This window comes from Medicago sativa, chromosome 6 (genome assembly GCF_051527215.1).
Source record: "Medicago sativa cultivar Bolivia chromosome 6, Bolivia_mono, whole genome shotgun sequence".
NCBI classification, from domain to species: Eukaryota; Viridiplantae; Streptophyta; class Magnoliopsida; order Fabales; family Fabaceae; genus Medicago; species Medicago sativa.
The window spans coordinates 31,484,424-31,510,231 of NC_140754.1; the positions used below are offsets into that span (position 1 = coordinate 31,484,424).

The 25,808-nt window shown below is 34.3% G+C and overlaps 2 protein-coding genes, 1 long non-coding RNA gene and 1 other non-coding gene across 4 annotated transcripts; 2 read left to right on the forward strand and 2 right to left on the reverse strand.

Annotated features, from left to right (window-relative positions):
* The first annotated feature begins 1,686 nt into the window (after positions 1–1,686).
* Positions 1,687–6,390, forward strand: LOC146914521 (uncharacterized). The gene is made up of 4 exons (XM_085717364.1): positions 1,687–2,144; positions 4,468–4,696; positions 5,867–5,991; positions 6,131–6,390. Exons 1-4 carry the CDS (start codon positions 1,866–1,868, stop codon positions 6,212–6,214), a joined length of 717 nt encoding a protein of 238 aa, XP_085573490.1. The 5' UTR covers positions 1,687–1,865; the 3' UTR covers positions 6,215–6,390.
* Positions 6,391–9,079: 2,689 nt separating this feature from the next.
* LOC146914522 (uncharacterized) lies at positions 9,080–13,734 on the forward strand. The gene is made up of 4 exons (XM_085717365.1): positions 9,080–9,396; positions 9,632–9,836; positions 13,225–13,352; positions 13,483–13,734. The coding sequence occupies exons 1-4, from the start codon at positions 9,124–9,126 to the stop codon at positions 13,597–13,599; spliced, it is 723 nt and encodes a 240-aa protein (XP_085573491.1). The 5' UTR covers positions 9,080–9,123; the 3' UTR covers positions 13,600–13,734.
* On the reverse strand, positions 11,431–13,164 carry LOC146914523 (uncharacterized). The gene is made up of 2 exons (XR_015014255.1): positions 12,533–13,164; positions 11,431–11,668 (listed from the first exon to the last, which is right to left on the reverse strand). It is a non-coding gene; the product is annotated as an uncharacterized LOC146914523 (long non-coding RNA).
* A 6,557-nt stretch (positions 13,735–20,291) lies between the features above and the next one.
* Positions 20,292–20,398, reverse strand: LOC146914524 (small nucleolar RNA R71). Its single transcript, XR_015017011.1, has one exon. It is a non-coding gene; the product is annotated as a small nucleolar RNA R71 (small nucleolar RNA).
* Positions 20,399–25,808: the final 5,410 nt, after the last annotated feature.

Below are 25,808 nucleotides of genomic sequence, written 5' to 3' on the forward strand. Positions count from 1 at the left end.
AACAAAAGTTAATAGAATGGATTTTAACGATGGATGGAGGTAAATTAGAGGACCAAAATGGGTCGAAAATTAATAAGGGGACCTAATCAAAATTTCATAATTATTTAAGGGACTAATTATGTAATTAAGTCATTAAAACAATATGACAAATCATATGATTGTAACTCATTAAATGATGTCCCGTTAAATAAAAATCTCATCAAGTTGTGTAATAGTATTTCATTTTATGTTTGTGTGAAATATTTTAAACCTCATAATAATTAAACACATTTAACAAAGAGTTCAATTAATATACTTTATCAGTATATAATGCATACACATATATTTAATAATGTGTTACCACATCAATCACATCAATTAATGACTATAATAATTCATATTATTTTAAAAATATATTCGGAATGGTTTAAATCTTCTAAGTTAAGTGATTTTTTGACGTACAAGTGTGTTTATTTCAAGTTATAATTGTAGATTCCTGAGAATAAAATCATAAAAATATATATGCCTATGTTTGTTACAAGTTTATTAAATTTTATTCTCGGGTATAATATGTTCTTAGGAATAGAAAAATATTCCAAAAGAAAATGGTGGGAATAAAGTTCCCTAGGAGATGGAATAAAATCATGTATAATTACCTATTATAATCCCTATTTTTAAAGTTCCTTGAAACATTATAATGTTAACCAAACATCTTTTTTTTTTAAATAACATGGAATAAAATTTACATCTATATATTCCAAGAAATGTTATTCCTAAAAATAAATTTGGTAAATTTGAAACAAACACACTTAAGATATGACACCATTTAAGATTTAAGAGAAAATGTTGTTGGGTCTAAATATGAAAAATACAATTGTACAGTCGTTATAAAGTTTTGATCTAAACCGAGAGAAATTATGGGTTGAAATTTTTTCTTGTGTTTGCGGTGCATATGGGAGAGAAAGACAATGTTCTTGGGATACTTTTTTTAATTTTATTTGATGTTTTTAATGTTTTTATTTTGTTTTTTTTAATGTATTAATTAATAAAATAAATTCAAATGAAATAAAAATAATAAAAAATTCTAAATCAACGTGGGACATTATTCATTTTGCACAATCAAAATTGGTAAGACCAAAATCAAAGAATCTTAAAATGATACGAGAGAATCTCAACTTTTTTTTAAGAGATATATCAAAACCCGTTCAAATAACATGAGGTCAATATGAGGAGTGTTATTGACATTCTTTAACAATTTTCTTTAACATTTATTCTTTTATTGAGTGAAATCTAAATAAGTATCACACATTTAAAATGAATCTTTTTTTTTTGGTGGTGGCCGGGATTCGAACCCGACCCTTGCATATTTTATGCATTGTCCATACCAACTGAGGTATGCTCATGAGGACACATTTAAAATGGATCTCACATAATGTGACGAGACTCACATAAATTTCACTAAATTAAAAAGTGAATATTTAAAAAATATGTTAAAAAAAGAGAGTATTCTTAACGTTTTTAATTCAATATACATTATTTAACCCGTCCTTGTAAACTTAACTCGGTTGATATGAACAATACATACTTTTTTTATTGTGGTCGAGATTCGAACTTCAAACCTTGCATATATCATGCATTTCTCTATCAACTGATCTAAACTCACGAGGACAGAAACAATATATACTATATTCAGGTTCCAACTCCAACAACAATCAAAAGAAAAAAAACATTATGTAACCCAAAAGGCAAAAACACATGTTCCCGAAGTTGTTGGAGTAAGTCATCTATGATCTATCTATCGAAATCACCGGATCACGTCTTAACCGACTGAACATCACCTTACATCATCATTTCTCTCTATCTCACACAGACACAAACAAAAAAACATGGCGAAACGTTTCTTCCACACTTTCTCAACTACTCTCCAACAACATTGCACACAACATGTTCGACGTTATTACCCAAAGAACAAAACAACACATTTTCATTACATTACTTCACAAACGCATAATCGTTCTTTTTCTTCTTCTTCTTCTTCTTGTTCTAACAACTCTAAGAAACTTGGGTTTGTTGGTTGGTATTTGCGTAAGCTTGAAACTAACCCTGTTATTACTAAGTGTGTAACTTCCTCGCTTATTTTTACTGCTGCTGATCTTACTTCACAGGTAATACTAATAACTCTTTCATTATACTCATATATATTGTTTTATAGTTATTATATATAATATAATCTTTGTTATATTGATACTTTTGATCGAAATTGTGTTTGGTGTCTGATAGTGACACGACGCATATAATTATATTCAGTTATGTCATTTTTTAAGATTACTGCCGATGTCATGTTAGTTATTATGCTATCTTTTGTAGCACGACACTTCTGATTGGAGGTGTGTCTGACACAACACCGACGGATATAAATACATCCAAGATAAATGCTAACACTCTCTTTTAACACTTGCTCTTTTATTGATTTTTTGGGTGAAACTGACGTGGATCTCACCATTTTCCGTTTTGGGTAGAACTTTCTTGGATCTCATCATTTTATGTAGATCCATTTCTAAAATACGCGGCTCATACGAGTTTCATCCACCAAGAGAGTGAGTGTTTAGAAATAAAGTGTTCATAGCACTCCTCTTGCATTCAATTATGTTATTTTTTAAATTATTACTGGTATGAGATTAGTTATTATACTATCTTTTAAAGCATTGTCACTTCCGATTGAAGGCGTATCTGGTGTCCGACACTTGATACATATTATTACATTCAATTATGTCATTTTCTGAAATTATTTGTTACCAGTGTCAAGTCAGTCTTGTGTATGCTAAATTTATTTCCAAATGATTGTGAATGTTTGTTTCAAGATATCTGAAACCAAGAGAATGAATTTCATCTGCAGTCATATTGCTATTTGCTGGATGAAATGCTACAAGATGCAGAAAATGTTTCAATCTTTGCATCGTAAAATGTTTTCGAGTATCTTAGACGACCTCTTAGCATTAGTTTCTAAATTTAACTATATTTCTTTATCTGTTTAAATATATGGTGAGGACTTGAGGATTCTATTCTAGTATCAATAGGGTTTGTTCAAACTCTAGAAATAGCTTCTCGGCATACGGGAGTACAATCGTGTACCTGAGTAATCTTCCTACCCGACCCTATGTAATGGGAGCCTCACACAATTGGCGGCCCTTATGGTGTGTTGGGAAGTGTTTCATATTCTGGCTACTGTATTATCCTCCAGTTGCACTTTTGGAGTTGAGTCTGCTATGACCTGTGCTGCCTTATATTTATTCTTTTTATTTTGGCTATTGTTTGTTTTAACATTTAGAAAGTGAATGAGATAGGGGACCATGATTCAAGTTATTCTTGAATCTGGTGTTTTTCACTTCTTTTGTTAGCAATGTATCATACCAAATGGTGGTCTCTTCTCTCTTTGACAATCGTTTTGTTCTGACTTCTTTCCTAGAGGTAAATTATGGCGACTTCTCTTCCCATGATAATGTATGAGAGACCGCTAAAATATCTAGAAAATATCTTGTAGTATGTTTATTGTATCTTAAATATTTTAGAGTTTCTTAGATATTTAAATATCTAGATTTCTTTGACACAATAATTAGAGTTTCTTCTGTGACTAGGAAGTCATAGGTTTGAGGCGTGAGGTATGACAGACTACTTAAAGTGGACCTATAATAATGTGGCATATGAGCGTTACTTTTCAAAATGTTGAGATGAAGAAACTAATTTCAACTTAATAGTGATAGATTATCGTAGTCTGTTAGTTAAATTTAGCTAACTAGTTGATTAGATGGATGAGGGTTGGTTGGGATGTGATAATAGGGTAGGAAAATAAGTTAGAAGAGTATGTTCTACATTCATTCCTAAATTTAAAAACTGTTATTTACTATAATCTTTTTCTTAGTACCAGTTGATTCAATAAATGAATTATTTTTTCAATCCCAAAGTTACTGCAAAATTCTTTAAATATTTCTTGTTCCATAAGTGCTTCTTGAGAAGTTTATCTACCTAAGCTCATCCGATGTTTTGATCAAATGAGGAATATGTTTAAACAAATATGAAATAGCTTAAAGAGTTCAGAGGATTTTCTATATTGTAGAATGCCCTAGTTTCAGTTTGTTATCATAATATATTAACTTAATCTTTTGAAAAGGTTATTTCAATCTAAAAAATTTGTGATCCTAAATATCTGACACCAAGACTTGTATGATTCTACTGGTTGAAATCATTAAACAGCAGTTCCTCAACTCGAATTTCACATTTGTGAGCTGGCAGCAGCTATTATAATTTGTAAAATAGCTGAAATAGTTTTTTTCTTGCCATATCATTAGACGAATTTGATTTCATAGAACTACATACCTGTTTTCACTATACGTCTAGGGATTCTGAGTTGGGTCTAAAAAATTGTTCTCATCATTTTTATTATTTTTAGGCTTTTGTGTGTTCACTAACCTATTGATTTATTCATGTTAGATGATTACACTACCCTCTTCTGCTTCGTATGATTTAAAAAGGACATCCCGCATGGCAATATATGGGCTGCTAATCTTGGGACCATCACAGCATAAGTATTTTAATTTTCTATCCAAAATTTTACCTAACAGAGATGTGACAACAACCTTGAAGAAAATTTTAATGGGACAAGCTTTATTTGGACCTGTCATCAATACTGTTTTCTTCTCCTACATTGGTGCTTTACAAGGTAATTTTCATATTTCTTAATTCGTGACTTTTCTCAACTCTTTAATCCTGTGAGTTATATGATAGTTCATTGACACGGTTTTCAATTGATTTTCATTCTGTTGTACTCCAATATAAGAATAAGTTCGGATATGAATTCTCTAAAGCGAGGAGAATTCCTGAAGATTATATGTTGCTAGGGTAATCGCTCATTAAAAAAATTCAGTGGTTTAAGACTGTGGTAGAATACTTGCAGACATGTATAATAAACCAGAAGTTGTTGAATTTTCAACCATTATTATTTTTTTATATATACTTATGGTGATGATTCTGCATATAATCTTCTAGTCTCCTCGTTAAATGTGCGAAATCAGGTTTCCATAGTCTCAGGGTGCAGGACTGCCAATTTAACCACAGGCATAATTTGTATAACCTTTGTCTAACGAATAGATGCTCCCTCCATCTTACTATAAGTGTCATTATAAGTATCGATTCAGACAATGCAAAATTATCAGTCATGCTTGTAGTTTGGTAGAATATTTAATTAGAGAGAAGAGGAGTAGCAGACTGGTAGGTTAAGGAAAAACTGGGGGAACAATTTTTTAATTTTGGATCAAAACAGTAGGAGAAAGAAGAAGAAAATGGAGTGTTTTCTGTCAACTCAAGTAACACATTATGGTGAATGAGCTCATGGTTGTGAGGTTAAAAGTATGGAAGGATGATGACACCAAGACAAGACTATTTTGTTAAGAGAGAAACAAATTTAATTCTCATAAGGAAGAACACTAACAAACTGAACTTGTAGGGTTTCAAATTCTTCTTTCTTTTGAATGGTTGTGTAATAAAACATTAAATTGTGTAAAGTAAATAAATTTACTAAAAAAGACACGTACAGATCACATATGACAATGATGATGTGCATCACTTGGCAAAACCAATTTAAAACCAGTGGCTAAAACTAGTCATTTTTAAACGCCGAGGAACCAAATGCTAGAAACATAATAAAGAGGAGTTGAAAGCTAAAATGATATATTTTGAGACTTGACATATTTAAACCTTAATTTATATGGAATGATTGTGCACTACTGCTTTTTTACTAATTTTTTGCAGAGAAATTAAGGTCATTAATTGGTGATTCTGTTTGTTTATGGTTATTGGTGTTTCTGAATTCCCTTTTCGATGCCGAAATCAGGTGAAAGTGGGCCTGAAATAGTTGCCAGGCTGAAGCGAGATCTACTCCCTACATTAATAGGCGGTGCTATGTTTTGGCCTGTATGTGATTTTGTCACCTTCAAATTCGTTCCAGTCCATTTACAGGTTTGTACAGTCGACGAATGCCATTGTCTGAACTTAATTTTCTGTTATAACTTTAATTTTCATCATGATCTTCAACTCAGCAGTAAGTAACTGTCTTCATTTTTAGCTAATGTATCTTTCTTTTTCATAATTGCTGCAGCCACTGATGAATAGTTCCTGCGCATACGTGTGGACCATTTATTTAACTTACATGGCAAACCGAACAAACTTGACCGAAGCTTAGCTCTTTGGTTGAATATAAGTATTTAATGTTCTAAAGCAATCTTTTATAGCATAGCATTATTTGGCAGCAAGGATATGTATCTAGGTATAAAAATTATGGTAACGGCAAGTTTATAGATTTTGTATCAATTTGGTATTCAATTTTGTTTTGTATATAGCTTTTAGTTCACTTTCTTAGCCTCCCTCTTTAATCTGAATTGAGTACTTTGTTGAAATGTCTTCTTTCCTTGAAATGTCTTCACTTTCTGTCTTTCTGTCACGAGGACACTATTGAGACTAGATTTAACTACGAAGTGGCCTTTTGTTCCTCAATAATTCCAAGGGAATAAACCACCTCATCTCTCTCATTTTTCATAACAATGGATGAATTAGATGTCAATTTTTATGTTTTTAGTGTTTCAAATTTCATATTTTGTTAAAAAAAAAAATTAAAATTTTTGTGGATGAGACTGTTATAATATTATAACCTGTTTTCGTAAAATTTCATAAAAAATTATAAAGTTTTTTTTGAAAAAAAAAATATAAAAGTTACACATTAGTTGAGTTAAAAAAAAAAAAAAAACAGAGACCAAAAGTTATGATGGAAAATATTTGGAGGAACAAAAAATTTTGAATTTTTTTCAAAAGATTAAAAATAAAATTTGAGATATTTATAAGAAATTAGGGACCAACAACTTATTTAACTTCAACAACAATGACAAGGATATCTACAAAACAATGATAAGGATGAAATTTTTAACTTATTTTTCAACTTATTTAACTTTAAGTTATTTAACTTCAATAACAATGATAAGGATGAACTTTTCATCATTATGCAAAATTAACCGCTGGTTCACCTGGTCTCTGTGGTAATTGTCTTAGACTTAACCTGCAAGACCTTGGTTCGAAAAATGTGATTATGATCTTGAATGTGCATGTTCGAATCTGGCAAATAAATGTGATTATGATCTTGAATGTGCATGAAAATAATTGTTCAAAATACCTCTTTTTTTTTCTTTCATTTTTTATATTTTGAAATAAATGAAATACCTCTCTTTTGTTCCGTAGAGATTCTAGTGTTATTATTTTATTTTTTTTAACATGAGATTATAGTGTTGGATGGGATGCCACATTGCCACACTATTAATTCATAAATTTATTTTATTATGTTCATTTTTATATCATTTTATCATTTTTTTTAAGAAGTCATAATGAATTATATTACTACCATACTCAAGTGCAAGGCGTGCTCGAAAGAAAACCACAAATTACACGAAGTTTACAATAATGGAAAACATAAGCAAAAGGAAACCAAAAATGCTAGCTAATGCCCATACTCATCAAAGGGCTACAACACCAATGATGAAAATCAAAAGTAGAATTACTCAAATGAGCTTTTAACCACCCAGAAGATAATAGGGTTAACGCAATCAATAAGCAGAATAGTGGTAGGTAGTTTATTTGAAAAGATTATGCTATTCCTGTCCTTGCAGATAGTCCAAATATAAACACACCAAATCATATCCAAAATATAACGTTTCATATGAGATATGCCGGCAATGTGACCAAACTATAAAAAATGATCTACTAAATTATGAGGATTAAATGATGCAATTCCTAACCAACGACACACAACAAACCATAAAGAACCAAACAACAAGCATTCCAGAAAAATTGAGTTGCGGTCTCATTTTATAGTTATTTTAAGTTATGTGAATTTTTTGGGTTTTAAATTTTTTGAATAGAGATTTCTTGTTTTACTTTTTTGACATGAGATTGTAGTATTAGAAGATGCCAAAGATTTTATTCTTATTTATTTTATTATATCCATTTTTATATCATTTTATTGTTGTTTGAAATTAATTTGAATTTTGGGTTTTAAATCATATTTTATTTATTGTTAATTTGATAGAGAATTATCCTCCTAACTAGCTTTAATACTCTCTTTTATCAAGCGAAATTTATGTAGGTCTATCTATTTTATGTAAGACAATTGTAAACCGTGGATTTACATGAATAGATGGGAATGTCATCAAATTTATTTAAATGATTGAAGCAATTGATACCCATGTATATAGAGTGATAGTAGGGAAGTCTTGCTTAATTAGAAACATTTGTGTTTAGACACATATGGCTGGAAATATGTCAGTTGTTTGTAGAAAAAAAAATTATATTATGTAGATGTAGTAAGATATTTTGTTTTACAAATATACAATATATATGTAGTATTCAATTTTTATTTAACTCATATTTTTTTTGGTAGTGGCCGAGGTTTGAACCCCAGACCTTTGCATATTTTATGCATTGTCCCAACCAACTGAGCTACGTTCACGAGGACTATTTAACTCATACTTATCATGGAAAAATTTGTGTTTAATACAATTGTGTGTTTGTATAAGTACTTAATTGTTTAATACAATTTCAACAATCATGCCATGTGAATATTGAAACAAAATCTCATATTGTAGGGTTAAATTTTGTATTTTTTTTCTTGACAAAGTCATTTTTTAACCTCCCGTATATTACATTATCGTTTTGAACAATTAACGCAATAAAATAAAATGACTAATTTTTTTTTTTTGAAGGATGAAATGACTAATTTGTTCACTTTTGCTAATATATATATAAAAGATCCTTAAAAAAAAAAGACTAATTTAAAAAAAAACTAATATATATATATATATATATATATATATATATATATATATATATATATATATATATACACTAATTTAAAATTCACTACCAAAAAAAAAAAAGACTAATTCAAAATTAAAAAAATTAAAAGGACAAACACAATACAAAAAACACATGTTGGTGAAGTTGTTGGAATGAGTCATCTATCGAAATCACCTTACATTACCATCATCTCCCTTTTTTTTTGACAAACCATCATCTCCCTTTGTCTCTCCCAATCTTTCACTCCCAAAAATGGCCAAACGATTCTTCCACACCCTCTCTACCCTCCAACAACATTGCTTATCACAACACATTCGACGATATCGTTATCACGCATTGAAAAATAAAACACATTTCCATCACAAATATTCACACCCTTCTTTCTCACCAACGCCCAATCTTTGGTCTTCCTTTAAGAAATCTGAGTTTGTTGCTTGGTATTTGGATAAGCTTAAAACTAACCCGATTATCACTAAGGCCGTTACTTCCTCGCTTATTTGCGCCGCTGCTGATCTTTCTTCACAGGTAACAATAAATTTTTGGTTATAACCTCATCTAGGGTTATAGTTATTAGGGTTAAACAATTTTGTTGTCCTCTAAATCCTCCTTTAAACAATGGTAGTATTTTCCGTCAGCTAATTTGATCGTCTCGTAAACTAGGAATAATATATTTATAGCGATCAAAAACATATTCAGAACATCTTATGAAATGTTGTGTCAATCTAATAAATTTACTAACCTATTGATTTATTCATGTTAGATGATTAGAAAACCAGCTTCTACTTCATATGCTTTAAAAAGTACATTCAGCGATGCAGTATATGGGTTACTAATCCTGGGACCATCACAGCATTTTTGGTTCAATTTTCTGTCCAATATTTTACCTACGAGAGGTTTGGTATCAACCTTGATGAAAACTTACCTCAATCATGTTTTCTTCTCCTACGACGACAATCGTTTTCAAGGTAATTTTCATATTTTAAATGGTTAATCTTATTAGCTCTTTAATCCTTGTCCTAAGTTTTTATGATATTTCATTAAATGGTAATTCTAGCTCTTTAATCCTTGTCCTAAGTTTTTATGATATTTCATTAAATGGTAATTCTCAATTGATTTATGTAATCCAATATAAGATAGCAAGAATTTGTTTGGATTTGGATTCACTAATGTTGGGAGATTTCGTTACGATTCTATGTTAAACGAAGCGAAAAAGAGTAGGAGGTCCTGGGTACAAAATCTGGACCAAGAAGAAAATATTAATCTAACAAACTAACTACTAACATTTGTCATTAAAACAAAAACAAAGGTTTACAATTGTGGTAATATACTTGCCTAACATGGAAACAAACCACAAATTTGTTTTTTGAGAGGGGAAGCACAAAACTGTTAAAATCTAAACCAATATTTTATTTATTCATAGTGATGGTTCTGCATTTGATCTCCTAGGGCTCATTAAATGGGCTAAATCAAGTTTCGTTATGGGTTTCATCTATGTCTCCTTATTTTTGTTAATTTTCTCATGATCCCACTTAGACTCAGGGTGGAGAACCATGGTCATGTTGTATATATCCCTTGTCTGTCTATTAGGTATTCCGTTGATCTTGTTATAAGTGTCATTTGCAAAAATGCGTACTTCAGAAAGTGATATGTCATTCTGATTTTTGTCGTAAAACTGTGGTTCGAATAGACTATTTAATTTAAGAGAAAAGGAGTGGCAGATTAGGGGGGGAAACTGGGGAAATAGTTTATATTTTGGATCAAAGTAGTAGAGAAAGATGAAGTGCATGTTTAATATCATAGTAGATTAGCTGAAATTATAGTCGTACCTTCTTGGTACGGCATTATGATGAATGAACTCATGTTTGAGAGGTGAAAAATATGGGCCAATGACTCTAGAAGATTATTGATAGGATACCATGGCACAATAGATTGAATGACTCAATTACACTTCTCACACACTTATAGTTTCTAGAAAGTTCTAGAAGCTACGGGAATAGAAGTTATTTCGGATATTCCCCGAACATTAGGAACCTTTCTGTAATACCATATATTACATGTCTAAAATATATTTTACAATGATAATCATAAATAGTATTTATATGTGGTCTCCGGAGGCTAGGAAGGAGGTTATTTTCTCTTCTAAATCTACGGAGGAGGAAGATAATGTAGAAGAGATAAAAACTACTTGTAGGTGGTTTATTGCTAGGGTAAAAGGAGGTCTTGTTTGTATTATGAATGATTCTCAAAGCCTATTCTTGTCTTAATTCCTATGCTTTGAGGAATCTTTTGTGCGTAGAGTACCCCTTGTACTCTTTATACGTTTATCATCTTATTCAATAAATTTTGCTGTTAAAAAAAAAAATATATATGTGGATAAAACCACCTCAGAGTCATATACATCAAAAAAAAAAAAAAGTACATAGCATTACATCTCATTGATTCCTTCTTAATTAAATTACAGCATAAACATCTTTGTTGTAAACAAACTCCGCAGCGACATCCACACAGTGGCGGAGCCAGCCAAAAAAGTTTGGGGTGGCCGCCATCCCGCCATCAAAATAAACTAAAATATAATATATAAAATATATTGCATACAACAAATTTAAGTCGTAATAAACTAAAAACCAAATTTAAACTACATAATATATAAAGTCGATCATTATATACCTAAAGATGCACTTTACGCTTTCCGGGTGACTTGAAATCATCGATAATTGTAACTTCTTCATCTCTTACAATATCATTGGCCTTCCTCTTGTAAAACGTATGGATTTGTCGATTCTTCATCTTGTTCTTCCTGCACAGCATATAAGTATATTTTCATTAGCATTGGCAGATTTGCACAGCAAACATTTAATACCAAATAAGATGATTAATTCATATAGGTAGCAAATAAGATGATTAATTCATATAGGTAACAAATAAGATGATTAATTCATATAGGTTTGTTCTGCACTATTGTTGTACAAGTTGCATAGAGGACTAAAAATATAGCCTGCACTATTATTGTTCTGCACTATAGTTCTGCACTATTATTGTTCTGGTTTGTTCTGCACTAAAAATATAGCATGAACATACATACTACATAGAGGACTAATTATTTGTATAAAGAACAAACAATTAATAACATCTCTATTCTCCTTCTCCTCGTCCCTAGCTACTTGCAAGTTGCAACAAAATGACAAATTTGCAAATCAAAAATAAAAAATCCCCTTTTGTTTTGATTAGGGTTATGTAAAAATTGAAATTGAAAACCAAATCAAAAATCAAATTCATTAACAAACAAAAAGAATTATTCAGCTATGAATTTTAATTTTGAATAGCTGATTTATTTAATAGTCGCTTTAAGTTAATCAAATTTTTATTTTCTTCAACTAAAGATGTTTCAAATTCCAAATTTTGAAAAAGGACCATACGCCAACTTACAAATGCAAAGCAGAAAGCTCCGATTGATGACCAAAAAATTATAACTATTTTTTAAGAAGGAAACAAACAAACTATACCATCTAGTATCTATCAAAATCAGAGACAGACAATGTGTCGATTTGCATTGCATAAAGCCTTAAACTTGTAAGTTATCATAGCATGGCAATCAATTAAAGAAGTAATCATCAAAGAAGAATCATATTTGAAGGAAAAAAAACATTCAATTTCACATTACCTTACAATTTCCAATAATTAGGGTTTATGGAGAAAGATGGAGATATCTCTCTGTTCTCACTTCAGATCGACGATGGAGATGGAGATGGAGAGTGGTCGCGGTGGCTGGCCGGTGGTGGTGTGGTGGTAATATGGTGGATCGACGATTTGCTTGCTTTGTTGGTTGGAGAAGAAGAGAAAGCGGGTTGTTCTTGTTCAGATGAAAGAGAAATTGAACGACCAAATGAAAATTGAATTGGAAAATATTAATTTTAACTAAGGGTATAATAGTAATTTCACATTAAGGATGGGGTGGCGGTGGCTCCCCCTTGCCACCCCCAGTTCCGCCACTGCATTGAAAATCTTTTCATGTAAAAATAATGAACAATGGGGGTAAAATCAACGATCTCATCGGGGGTTCCCAAACACGAAAACTACAGTCTTAACTCGAACCCTAGTTACTTCTCAATTCAAAATCCTAATGCTATATATGATTCACTAGTACAGTTTCTAATTGCATCTAATGTCTAGGTTCCCGGATGTGAGAAATATCTTCATGTGAAAACCTAACAGTCTTTCACTTTTGGCTAAAGAAGCAAAGGTCGTTGGTGATTTGTTTATTTTACTTTTGTTATTTTATTTAAACCATATTGGTAATTCTGAATTTACATTTTTTTGTGTCAATCTGAATTTCCATTTTGATGCATAAATCAGGTGAAAATATGCGTGAAATTATAGCCAACCTATTCAAATCAGGTGAAAATGGACCTGAAATTATTGCCAAGCTGTTTTTGCCTGTATGTGATTTTGTGACTTTCAAATTCATTCCAGTCCAATTACAGGTTTGTACATGTTGAATGCCTTTTTTAGAACTTAATTTTGTACTATAACTTTTATTTTAATTAGTATTTATAACTCAGCAATTAATTCCTACATTAGCTAATGTATCTTTCTCTTTCATAATGGCTGCAGCCATTGATGAATAGTTCCTGCACATATCTATGGACCATTTATTGTAGTCACATGAGAAAGGGAATAACCTTGTATTCTTGGGAGCAGACAATCAAGGAGAACAACCATGATGGTTAATAACTGTATACTTTCTTTCTTTCAGAATAAGTTTTACTTTTGTATTTTTTTTGTTGTCTTAAAATAATTGTTACTTTAAAATATTAATACAACATTTATTATTTTTTCTATTAATATAGCAATTTTATTTAACTACTCCGCTAACTATAAACAATGTGTTGTAACCAAAAAAAAAAAAACTATAAACAATGTGACAAAATCAAAGTGACCGATATACTAATATCTCTGGACCTGGAACTATGAAGATCTAATCATTTGATTTAACTTGTAATTGATTGAGAAACCGGCAAAAAGCTGAGAACGAAAAAAACACTAAACCAACTCACAAGACTATTCAATAGAAGAGATGATGCAACCTATAAAAAACCAAAACTATAAACAATGGAAGGGGAAGTACAAAAGAAAAAAACTGAAATAACTAAAACAAAACCACCCAGTGTCACTGAATACACTCCATCAAGAACAACCATGCCAGAAGCACCAACACCAAAGGAAGGACCAAAGCCAGAAACGACATCGACAGAAAAGACTCAGAGATCCAATAAATATCTAAACCCCCCAGCATGTTGAATCCATCTCTGACACCTATACAAACCCTATTGGCCAACAAAGAATTGGATCTTCCGCCCACTCATAAAGGAAACATTGGCGACCAAAGTGTCTACCTAAAAACCACTTCCTAGAGAGAGAATAAATTATGTTCGGTGGTTGCTTAACCTCACTGGATTCCCGCAAAAAAAAAAACCATTACGTTCATTCTAGAGGGTCCACACAGTCAAATGCCAAATCAAAATAAAACATAGTCTACTCCTAGAACTTGTTGGAACAAAATGTGTTTAACATTGCCACCTTAAGTTTTGATGATAATAAGGTATTAAAAGTTCAATTGGATATGCAAATATTTGCTCAAGTGTGCATGTTTATATACTAAAATTTATAAAATGAGAGCAAAAGAATTTACAAGATGGATAGACGCTTATATTTGTTTAAGTCGTAGCCTAGTAGAACCATTCTCTTAAACCCTTGGTTAGGTAGACGCGTATATGGCTGTCCGTTTGTAGAACTACTAAGTGCGAGAGAAAGTGTTTGTGTTTTGAGTGTCCTAAGATTCATAGATGGGTAGACCTACAAGGACCTTGACCTTCATTGCCTTGGGAAATCTTGGAAAGCCAACATAAAGTTTATGCTTTCAAATACCTTTGAGGTGGTAATACCCCACACGTATGGATCACCGTGTGACCAGCAGGTGCAACCAAACATTGGAGGGATAACCCTAGTCAACCGAGAAGTATAGACCCCACACGTAAAGATCACCATGTGACCAGTAGGTGTAGCTTGACGACCGATGAGGTTAGTAACGTCCCAACGACCTCATCACTTGTATACTCTACCTAAGATAAATGAACACAACATTACTGTTATTTAATATCCAACAATATAAACAGGGGGGATTCGATGAATCCTAACCGGTGCTTACTTTTTTGCAACCAAAAACAAGTAACTTGCTCTGTTGCAAACATATAAAAATTGTAAATCTCTAACCCTTAACTATTTTATTTTATATCGTCAACTTAAAATAAGTAACACGAATTGTTTGGATGAAACGACAATCATTGTGGATACGATACTCTACTTATCACTTTATTACTTGGTAATGATTTGGTACCTTGCCTAATCCGCATATCAACGCTCCAGCAAAAAACTAAAAAGTAAAAGATGCTTACGGAGAATTCATGAGATTTATGGAAGAAGAAAAGAAAGTCTTGAATGAGTATTTGGAAAGAATCCAAGGAGACAATCGGGAAGCTCAACAAGAAGCTGGTCAGCTACATCTCTGGAGGGATAATTCAAAGATGAAAATACCCCAAATAAATCTTTTTTTCTCTTCAGATTTTTGTGCAAGATGTCGCAGGTAACAAAAAGAACACTATTGCTTACCTACAGTAACTCATCTAATAGAACAAGATCCTGGAAGCATGACCACTCTACGCGTTGTACAAGACAAATAAGCTCAAGTGCTAAGAAAACCTTTGATCGAAAAGGAATCTATTCTGAAAATGAGTAGATGGCAAAACCTCGAAGAAGTTGATGTACAATTATCTCTAACGAAGAAGGACCTAGGAAGTTTCAACTCTATTGGAAAGCTATCCATAAAAGAAGCTCGGTGTGGTCTTGGTGAAGGCATTAACCCGATTCCGTCATTGATGATAAAAAAATCGAGAGAGTTCAGGTACAACCATCCAATGTTACTCAAACACTTGCAGATAGAACAATTACTTGTCCATTATAGGGGATAAGTGCAACGTGATAACTAACTTATTTGCCGGTTATCACACCCCCAAACTTGAACATTGCTCGTCCTCGACTGATGCAGCTCAAGCATTGATCTAAAATAGTTATTGAATCATACTCCACTCTTAGTAATCATGCAATTGGGTTTTCCTGAGTGAACTAACCTTAACTATAGCTTCTCAAGTAAATCCTAGTCACTTCCCTACAATATAACTTGTGATTATTCCCCACATTGAAATTGTGTGTGTGCACATTGCAGCTTATATTGCTCATATATAAACATCATCCTAAAGCAAAACATTAACCATGCTATCAAACATATGAATCAAATGACACAACTTCTTTTACTTGAGCTAGGTGGGAATGTTTATTCAATTTGGTGTTTTCAGGGATATAGCTTTGTAGAGCAGCATCATAATTCTTTTTGTTTTTCCAAGAGGAAGGTCAGGTCATTCTTGGGATGTTAATGAGGGTGAGTCACTTCCATCTTACGTCAATAACCTCGTTAATTATCAAGAGTTCAAACCAAGTCGTCATTCTTGGGATGTTAGTGAGGGTGAGTCACTCCCATCTTAAGTCAATGGTTTGTTCTTTATTTTTGGGGGCTTCCCACCTATTTTGGGAAAGTGGTGAGTGTGAATCACCCCAATCATACTTTAATAGGCAGCCAATTTTTCTTTTTTTGGACGACCCACCTATTTTAGGAAAGTGGTGAGCGTGAATCACCCCAATCTTATTTTGATAGATGACCCTTAGTTCTGAGCCCCTTTTCTATACACCTTATTACATTTCAAATTTCCCACTCTAACTTAGGCTACTTTTTGTTCATTTCATACTTACATTTACTAGCACAGTTCTTATTGTTCATTGTTATCCTAATTTTCTACAATATTCACTTAATATAATCATCATAGGCCCTTAACTTAATTCTAAACCAAAAGCTTCAATACTTAATCAGTAGTCTCAAATGAAAAATAGAAAAATGAAGACTACTTGAGGGCCACAACTTCTAATCCCTTCCCCAAACTTGAAATAAGTTCTGAAACAAACTCACTTTCAAAGTTTGTAATAAGGAGTTATGGCTATCTAAAATTAAAATTAAAATTGCAAGATAAAAATACTGATTTCATTAATATATTAATACTAAAGCTTGATTTAAAATAGATAGAGATTTAAGAAGAAGTAAGGCGATGTAGCACTGCTCTGTTACAAAGTTACAACTCTGAACTACTTTACTTAGGAGCAGGCATTTGCCTAATGGATACATGCTGATTTTCCTTTATATGGCATGCTCCCTCGTTTGGCTACTCAGATTGAGATTTGTCTGCATCAGAATCATTTGTCTTTTTGGAGCAACGCTCCTTTTCAGCTTCATCAAGTTTTGTAGCCTTCTGTGCTATTTTCTTCTAGAGCAGCAGGAACTTCAGTGGAAGGAATCTGTTCAGTATCTGCATCTTGTTTTGAGCTCTAGAGAGATACAACTTTTGGAGGAGCTACATTTTCCAGAAGCATGGGCATCACATTGAGATCTACAACAATTTTTGACACTTTAATGCGTTCCTCCATAACTACATCCTTCTGAATATCCTCATCTGCTTTTTCCTCTTCTTAGGCTCCTTTAGAACCTTCTTTAGAATCTCCTCTTTCAGATTAATCCTCTTTAGCTAATGAATCGTATGATACTTCCTTCTCCACAAATTTTTATGGTTCATCTGTGTTCTGACCTAGTTCTTCTCCCATGATTTCCTTTTTTGAGTGTTTCTCCCCTGGTTCCTCAAGCTCATCCTTCTCACGTGTCAAAAGTTTCCTAAAATTATCCTCCGACTCGCTCAGATCATCTTCATTCATCGGCTTTATTTCCTCTAATAGCTTTCCATTTCCTCCTGTCTTCTACTTTGTTTTTGATTGAGCTACATCTTCCAAGACTTCATTATCTTGATTTTCTTCTGATTTCCTTTTTGAACCTTTCTTCTCACTTTCTTTTCATGTTCTTTCTTTGATTCTTCCTTCTTCCTGCTGGTATCTTCTCCAGATGGGATGTTTTGAGATGGTTCATCCTGCATTTCATCACCAGCTTCTTCTATTGGCTCACTTTGTTTTGCTTTGCCCTTTTCTTTCATGCACCTACTACTTTATTCGAAGTTGTAGCATCCTGATTGGAAGTTTCATCTTGTTGTATCTTAGGTTATGGGATAACTTGCTGAACCTTGCTCTCCAGAATCTGATCTCGAAACTTAGGGAAACTCTCATGTGGATAGCTTTCAAACTCAAATCTTATCTTTCTCCAAGCTTCACCACATCCTTTCATAAACTTCAAGAACTCCTGACTCACTTATCTAAATTCTTCAAACTCTCTTTTGGAAATTAGACCTTCTGGATGAGAGTTGTAGCTTCTTGGGGTTCCAATCATGTTGGGTGATTCTGCAGGCTTCTCACCTTGCATATGTCTTTTAATCGCGTTCTTGTCGATCATACCATTATTTGTCATAATCTTGTATGTGCTTAGCTGTTTGACATGATTCTTCCTACACAATCATGTGATCAAGCAAGGATAAAATAACAGATTCTTGGTGTCGAGTGCAACGTTGATGAGTCATAGATAGTATTATTTATTGCCTTATTTAGTTTAGTTTTATTTTAGATTTGATTTTATTTTATTGCATTTTATTTTAGTTTAGAATATTTTACTTCAAATTGTCTTTTATTTTATTTTAGGAATAAATATATGGTGGAAGGTGCCTTGGAGCAAAAGAAAGAGGACTGGAGCAAATACAGCGCAAGAATACGAAGATACGGGACAAAAATAAGTTCCCCCAAACTCAGAAGCTTGGCCCGGCCCGTGCCAACATGTGGCATGGCCGTGCCCGTCTCCAGGACCTGTTTTGCTGCTTTTCTTCAAGCCCAAGTTACCCTGTTGCAGCTTTACCGTTTTATCCTTCTAGTTGCTTAGTTTCTAAGTCAGATGTAAAGCTATAAATAGAGTAGCTCTCCACCATAAACAATCATGCTTTACTTTGTTTATTTCAATTGCTATTTTAATAAAAGTCTTTATTTTCCCTTTTACTTTCTTTGCAATTTACTTTACCGTATTTCTCTCTTCTTCCTCCATGTCTACGATGAACATGAGTGAGTAGACTTCTTAGTCTTAGGATTATTGGGGAGTCTAATGACTCAATCCTAAACGAAACATGTCTAAACCCTAATTTCTATGTAACCCTAATTTCTAATCTAGATTCACCATCTTAACGTGGATTAACAATTATCAAACTGTGGAAGCGAAAGCGGAGGGTTTGATAATCGTTAATCCATCATCCCAAACATCAATTCATAAAGCGAGAGCGGAGTCTTGATGTTGGAACAAGTGAATCTAGACAATAATTGCAAAACAGTGAAATAGTCTTTGCAATTATTGAGACAAAGAGTAGTTTCAATCCTCTATGCATCTTCTAGTAATCATGTCAGCGAAATAGGCTTGGTTGCTAGAAGTAAACTCTCACCGGACTTCCATCGGAAAGGTGAGGGGCTAAGGGAAACCGGTCTTTAGAAATTAGTGTGTAAATCATGAAATTAGATGTTTAGGTTTTGTCTAGTGAAGGATTAGTTATTAAGATGAACCAATGATCCTAAGGCCCTTTATTATTATCGTTTTTACCTTCAGCAATCAAACTCTTTCTTATCAACTTTCTCTCCTCTAATCATTCATTAAAAGTTAATTAAGTTGAACAACTCCCTAGCGGAACGATAACTCTACTTACTACTATTACTTCGATAGGCCGTGCACTTGCGGTTTGGCCCTATCAAGTTTTTGGCGCCGTTGCCGGGGAGTTAACTAATTTAATTAGCTTTTTCTTAGTGATTAGAATTCTCTCTTCTTCTCTTTCTTTTTCTGTTTTTATTTTTATTTTTATTTTTCTGTTATCACTAACTTCTTGGGTTCTCAATTTCTTATGCGAAAAACCAGAAATCGAGTTGTAATAATCAACGAGATCGAAAGGTATTTGCATAGACGAAAGAGAGACGCACGAAATAACACCGCCATGGCCAATCGCACTCTTAAAGAGTATGCAACGCCGTCTACGGCTGAGCCACAAGCTGTTATTGTGTACCCAACGGTTGAGGATGACAATTTCGAAATAAAGCCTGCCCTACTTAACTTGGTGCAGCAAAACCAATTCTCGGGATCCCCCACTGAGGATCCCAATCTTCACATCTCTGTTTTCCTACGAATTAGTGGAACCATGAAGGAGAACCAAGAAGCCGTAAGACTTCATCTCTTTCCCTTTTTCTTAAGGGATAGAGCTAGCGCTTGTTTCCATTCCCTCGAAGTCGGTTCCATTACTTCATGGGATCAGATGAGGCAAGCATTCCTTGCCCGTTTCTTTCCACCATCTAAAACCGCTAAACTTAGAGACCAAATCACGCGGTTCAACCAAAAAGATGGGGAATCTCTCTATGAGGCATGGGAGCGTTTCAAAGAAATGCTAAGACTTTGTCCCCACCATGGCCTAGAGAAGTGGCTTATAGTCCACACTTTTTATAATGGCTTGTCTTATACCACTAAGATGTCTGTTGATGCAGCTGCAGGTGGAGCACTTATGAACAAGAATTACACGGAGGCGTATGCCTTGATCGAAGACATGGCTCAAAATCACTACAAGTGGACCGACGAGAGGGCCATCACTAGTTCTTCACCCTCCAAAAGGGAGGCAGGTATACACGAAGTCTCTAACTATGACCACCTTGCTTCTAAAATTGATACACTAACTGAAAAACTTGAAAAACTCAATATTAGTGCTATCAATTCTGCTTCTACTCCTTCTTGTGAAATATGTGGTATAACTGGTCATGCTGGTGTTGATTGCCAACTAGGTAGTGCTATTAACGGTGTTGAGCAAATGAATTATGCTCAATACAACCAAGGGATGCGACAAAATCAAAATTTTTATAAAAACCAAAATCCCTATGGACAAGTAGCACCACCCGGTTATGCAAACAACCAAAGATTCACTCAGAAGTCCAATTTGGAAATTTTGTTGGAAAATTCTATTGCCAACCAAAACAAACAACTTCAAGAACTTAAAAACCAAACTGGATTTCTGAATGATTCTCTTTCCAAGCTCAATACCAAGGTTGATTCTATTGCTACTCACTCTAAAATGCTTGAAACACAAATCGCCCAAATAGCCCAACAAGTGGCTACATCTTCCCAAACACCGGGAGTCTTTCCTGGTCAAACCGAAGCCAATCCCAAAGCCCAAGTTAATGTCATATCTTTTAGGGGTAGTAAGTTAGGCGAAACTTTTGCTAAGGTTAAAAACATTGGGAAAGAAAATGTCAAGCCCTTAGGTGATAAAGTTGTGATAGAAGAAGCAAAACCACTTGAAGAAAACAAAACTCCATCCCTCTTAAATCCTGAAAAGCTTAAACTAGAGGGTAAGTTTGAAAAATTTGTTAACATACTTAGGAAAATTTGCATTAAACTTCCCTTTGCTGAAGCTTTGTCTAGGATGCCTCTATATGCCAAGTTTTTAAAGGAAATTTTTTCAAAGAAAAGGGCTATAGAGCATAATGAGACAATAGCCTTGGCTAAGGAAACTAGTGCAATCATCCAAGAAGCACCCCCTAAGCTTAGAGATCCAGGTAGCTTTGCCATACCATGTGAAATTGGAAATGAAACCATAAACAAAGCCTTATGTGACTTAGGAGCTAGTGTTAGTTTACTGCCTTTGTCTCTTCTAAAAAGGATAAGGATAGGAGAATTGAAACCTACCGAGATGGAATTGAAAATTGCTGATCGTTCTACCATGAAACTTGTAGGATTTGTCGAGGACATACCCGTTAAGATAGAAGGGATATACATCCCCACTGATTTTGTAGTCGTTGACAGTGAAGAGGACGATGACGTCCCTATAATCCTAGGTAGACCTTTCCTTGCAACTGCAGGAGCTCTCATTGATGTTAAACTTGGTAGGATAGTCTTTCAAGTGAGTGATAAGATGGTAGGATTTGAGTTGGAAAACGTTATGAAAGGTCCCGCTCTTTACTCCTGTTGCATGCTTAACGATCATGTTGTGAAAGAACGTTTTATAGCGTCATCTACACAATATGATATCTTTGATCCATTCTAAGGACTCTTTCTAACCGTCAAACTAATGACATTAAAAGAGCGCTTCGTGGGAGGCAACCCACGCATTTAATTGCTTTTGTTTTGTTTTTCTTTGTTTTAAGCATTTTTGTAGGTAATTGTCCAAGTGTAGTTCGAAAAAAAATCAAGAAATTGAAGAATTCTGAAGCCCCCAGGAGCAGAGAGGTGGCACGGCCCGTGCTAGAATTGGCACGGCCGTGCCAAGTTTTTAAGGAAAAAAATGATGTTGAAGTCAGAAAGATGGCACGGCCCGTGCCAATAGGTGGCACGGCCGTGCCCGACCTCTTGTGCCTATATACATAAATTTTTCTCTTCTTCTTCCTCATTCTCAAACCACAAACCTCTCTCTACTTTCAAACTTCTCTCTAAACCTCCATAACCTTCAAACCTTCAAACCTTCATATCTCCCTCAATTCTTAACCAAATCACTCAATTCTTTCACCAATCAACCACAAACTTCAACCAAAACAAAGACCACCAATCAAAAACATCCTTCATCCATTCAAACCCATAATTCACCAAAACCCTAATCTTTCAAAACCTAACCCAAACACCACAAAACCTTAACCAATCTCCACATCCAAACCAACAAACCTTCCTTAAACATCAACCCCAACCCTAAACCAATCCTTTCCACCACAAATCCTCCCAAACCCTAAACCTTCCAAACCAATTCCAACAAGGGTCAATGGCTTCAAGAAGAAGTGATAAAGAACCAGCAAGCTCTCAAGGAGGACCTCCCCCAAATAAGCAAGCACAAGTGAAGAATCATGGAATAAGCTTCAAGAACAACAAGCAACGGGACAGGTATAAAATTCTAATCTCTAAACACTTGCATCCTTCTCGTTATCCTGATCCCAATACTTTAGATGTGCTAGAGCTGTTTGATGATGTTTCTAGGATGATAGGAAAGTTAGGTTGGACTGATTTGCTGAAACCTATGCGGGGTTATGAAAACTTCACTTATGAATTTTTAAGCTCAATTGTTTTCACTAAAGATAAGTTGAATTTTGATAACCCTAACCATAGAGTTGTTTTTCGGTTGATGAATATTGATTATGACATGTCACTTCAGCACTTTTGTGAGGCCTTAGGTTTTGCAAATGAGGAATATATTCATGATCATTGGGATCCTAGCCTTAAACCGGATAACTATGACCCAGCTGCCTTTTGGACACGTATCACCGGCGTTTCCAACTATGTTCCTAGAGCCAACAAAGCTAGCAACATCCACAACCCCGTACTTAGGTACCTCCAAAGGGTAATGGCTTGCACTATTTGGGGTAGAACCGAGCTAGGAAACACTAGAACCGATGAATTGTTCATGCTATGGGCAATGCTCCACAACCACCCCGTCAATACTTGTTTTTATTTGATTGATTACCTTGACTTTGTCGGTACTAGACCGGCCGGTAGAGGAGACATAGTGGTGGGTGGCATCATTACATATATAGCTAGGTGTTTTGGAGTAGGTGAAAATGAGGGGATCAAGCCAATTGAGGGAAACAATAGGCTTAACATAGAAACCCTTATTGCTATGAATTTCATCAAACATCGTCCACCTCTCCATTACCAACTTAAGCTAAATGTGCCAATTGTGTTTTTATTGCCTAACCCATCTCGGACTACCACCGAGGTGGAAGAAAATTGGTTATATGTTGATGTGCAGGTCCTAGAACAATAAGATGATGAAGGAGAGGGTGCTAGCTTGCACCATGATGAGGAAGAAGGTGCTAACTTGCACCAAGAGGGGCACCATGGCCATGAAGCCGGTGAGCTTAATGAAAATCAAAGATGGACATGGATTCATAATGAAATCGAGAGGATGAGCACCGAACAACAAAGGCAAGGTGTTGAGATCTCCGGCCTTCGCAATGAAGTTCAAAGGGGCAACCGTGTCAATAATGAAAATAATGAGATGCTCCGTCGGATGATGCAACACCTACAACTTCAAGGTCCTCCTTACGGACCTCAATAAACAAATGTGAGCTTTCCTCTTCCTCTCTTCCCTTCTTCTTCTTCCTATCTCTCTCATTCTTCTTCTACTCATCTCTTTCTCCTACTCTTCTTCTACTCCTTCTTTCTTCTACCTCTTCTCTTTTAATTTCTTTTTCTTTTGAATCATTGAGGACAATGCTTCCCCTAAGTGTGGGGGGGGGGGGGGGGGGGGGCCTAATAAAGTGTCTAGAGTCGTAGTGTTCCCAAACTCCCTTGAACTTTATTCTTTTGTTTTGTTTTTATAGCAAGAGGCATAACTAAAGTAGCTTGTTTTTAATGTAAATATGGCATAAAAATTTTATTTTTGTCTTGTCTCTTCCTTAGGTTGCTTCTTGTACATGAAAGTAGTTTCTTGTGTTTCTTATGTTCTTGCTATACCCATGCCTTGTTTTAATGTGAAAATTCTCCAATGAGAAAAGCACCCGGTTGCAATCCTTGAGTAAATGTATGAATAGGTATTTTAAGGAACACGTTCTATCTTTAGTGTTAACTTAGACCCTTTAAAGTCTTAAGAGTAAAAGTAGTATAAGTTTGTGTGGGAAAATTAATCAAATTGTTCTTAATTGTTATATTCTTATTAATTTGTTAATGTTAAATGGGGCGGGAGAATGGCACCAACATGTGGGGGAAAGGACAATTACATCCTAACTTCCTAATTGTGGTGGTGACTCCCTAATTTGAACTTAATGTGAATCAAATTCATCAATGCTAGGGGGAAAGGACAATTACATCCAAAAAGACTTCCTACGCGGAGATGAAACAAATAATAATTTTGCAGCACTGCTTAGGGTGATTTTGAATCTAGGGGGAAAGGACAATTACATCCGAGAAGACTTCCTACGAGGATAGATAGCCCCTAAGCATCTGCAGCCCCATGTGCTTAATTGTTAATCTAATCTAATTTAACTTAAATTCCCATCACTCTTATATGAAATGAAGAAAGGACTTTTCTCGGTTACTTTAGCACTAGGGATAGAACCTGTTCCTCATAATATCTGTCTTATACAGGAGCAAGAAAAGGGTTGGACTGCACACACACACTCACTTGAGACTTGATGTTGGGTAGAATAGGTTCATAAGAAGTGTTTGAAGTTGTAATTAGTGTACTTGAAGCAACGCCTTTCTTTTGAGACACATTGTTCTTAATATTGCCATAATCAATCTTTTGTTGCTACTACGTTTGTTGCCTTTTGCTTGAGGACAAGCAAAGATTCAAGTGTGGGGGAGTTTGATGAGTCATAGATAGTATTATTTATTGCCTTATTTAGTTTAGTTTTATTTTAGATTTGATTTTATTTTATTGCATTTTATTTTAGTTTAGAATATTTTACTTCAAATTGTCTTTTATTTTATTTTAGGAATAAATATATGGTGGAAGGTGCCTTGGAGCAAAAGAAAGAGGACTGGAGCAAATACAGCGCAAGAATACGAAGATACGGGACAAAAATAAGTTCCCCCAAACTCAGAAGCTTGGCACGGCCCGTGCCAACATGTGGCACGGCCGTGCCCGTCTCCAGGACCTGTTTTGCTGCTTTTCTTCAAGCCCAAGTTACCCTGTTGCAGCTTTACCGTTTTATCCTTCTAGTTGCTTAGTTTCTAAGTCAGATGTAAAGCTATAAATAGAGTAGCTCTCCACCATAAACAATCATGCTTTACTTTGTTTATTTCAATTGCTATTTTAATAAAAGTCTTTATTTTCCCTTTTACTTTCTTTGCAATTTACTTTACCGTATTTCTCTCTTCTTCCTCCATGTCTACGATGAACATGAGTGAG

Excerpts from the sequence above, each read along its gene's own strand:
- LOC146914521 (XM_085717364.1), top strand. The coding sequence starts at position 1,866 with ATGGCGAAACGTTTCTTCCACACTTTCTCAACTACTCTCCAACAACAT. Across the intron at positions 4,697-5,866 it reads CTACATTGGTGCTTTACAAG|GTGAAAGTGGGCCTGAAATA; the intron begins GTAATTTTCATA and ends TGCCGAAATCAG. Across the intron at positions 5,992-6,130 it reads TCGTTCCAGTCCATTTACAG|CCACTGATGAATAGTTCCTG; the intron begins GTTTGTACAGTC and ends TAATTGCTGCAG.
- LOC146914522 (XM_085717365.1), top strand. The coding sequence starts at position 9,124 with ATGGCCAAACGATTCTTCCACACCCTCTCTACCCTCCAACAACATTGC. Across the intron at positions 9,837-13,224 it reads CGACGACAATCGTTTTCAAG|GTGAAAATATGCGTGAAATT; the intron begins GTAATTTTCATA and ends TGCATAAATCAG. Across the intron at positions 13,353-13,482 it reads TCATTCCAGTCCAATTACAG|CCATTGATGAATAGTTCCTG; the intron begins GTTTGTACATGT and ends TAATGGCTGCAG.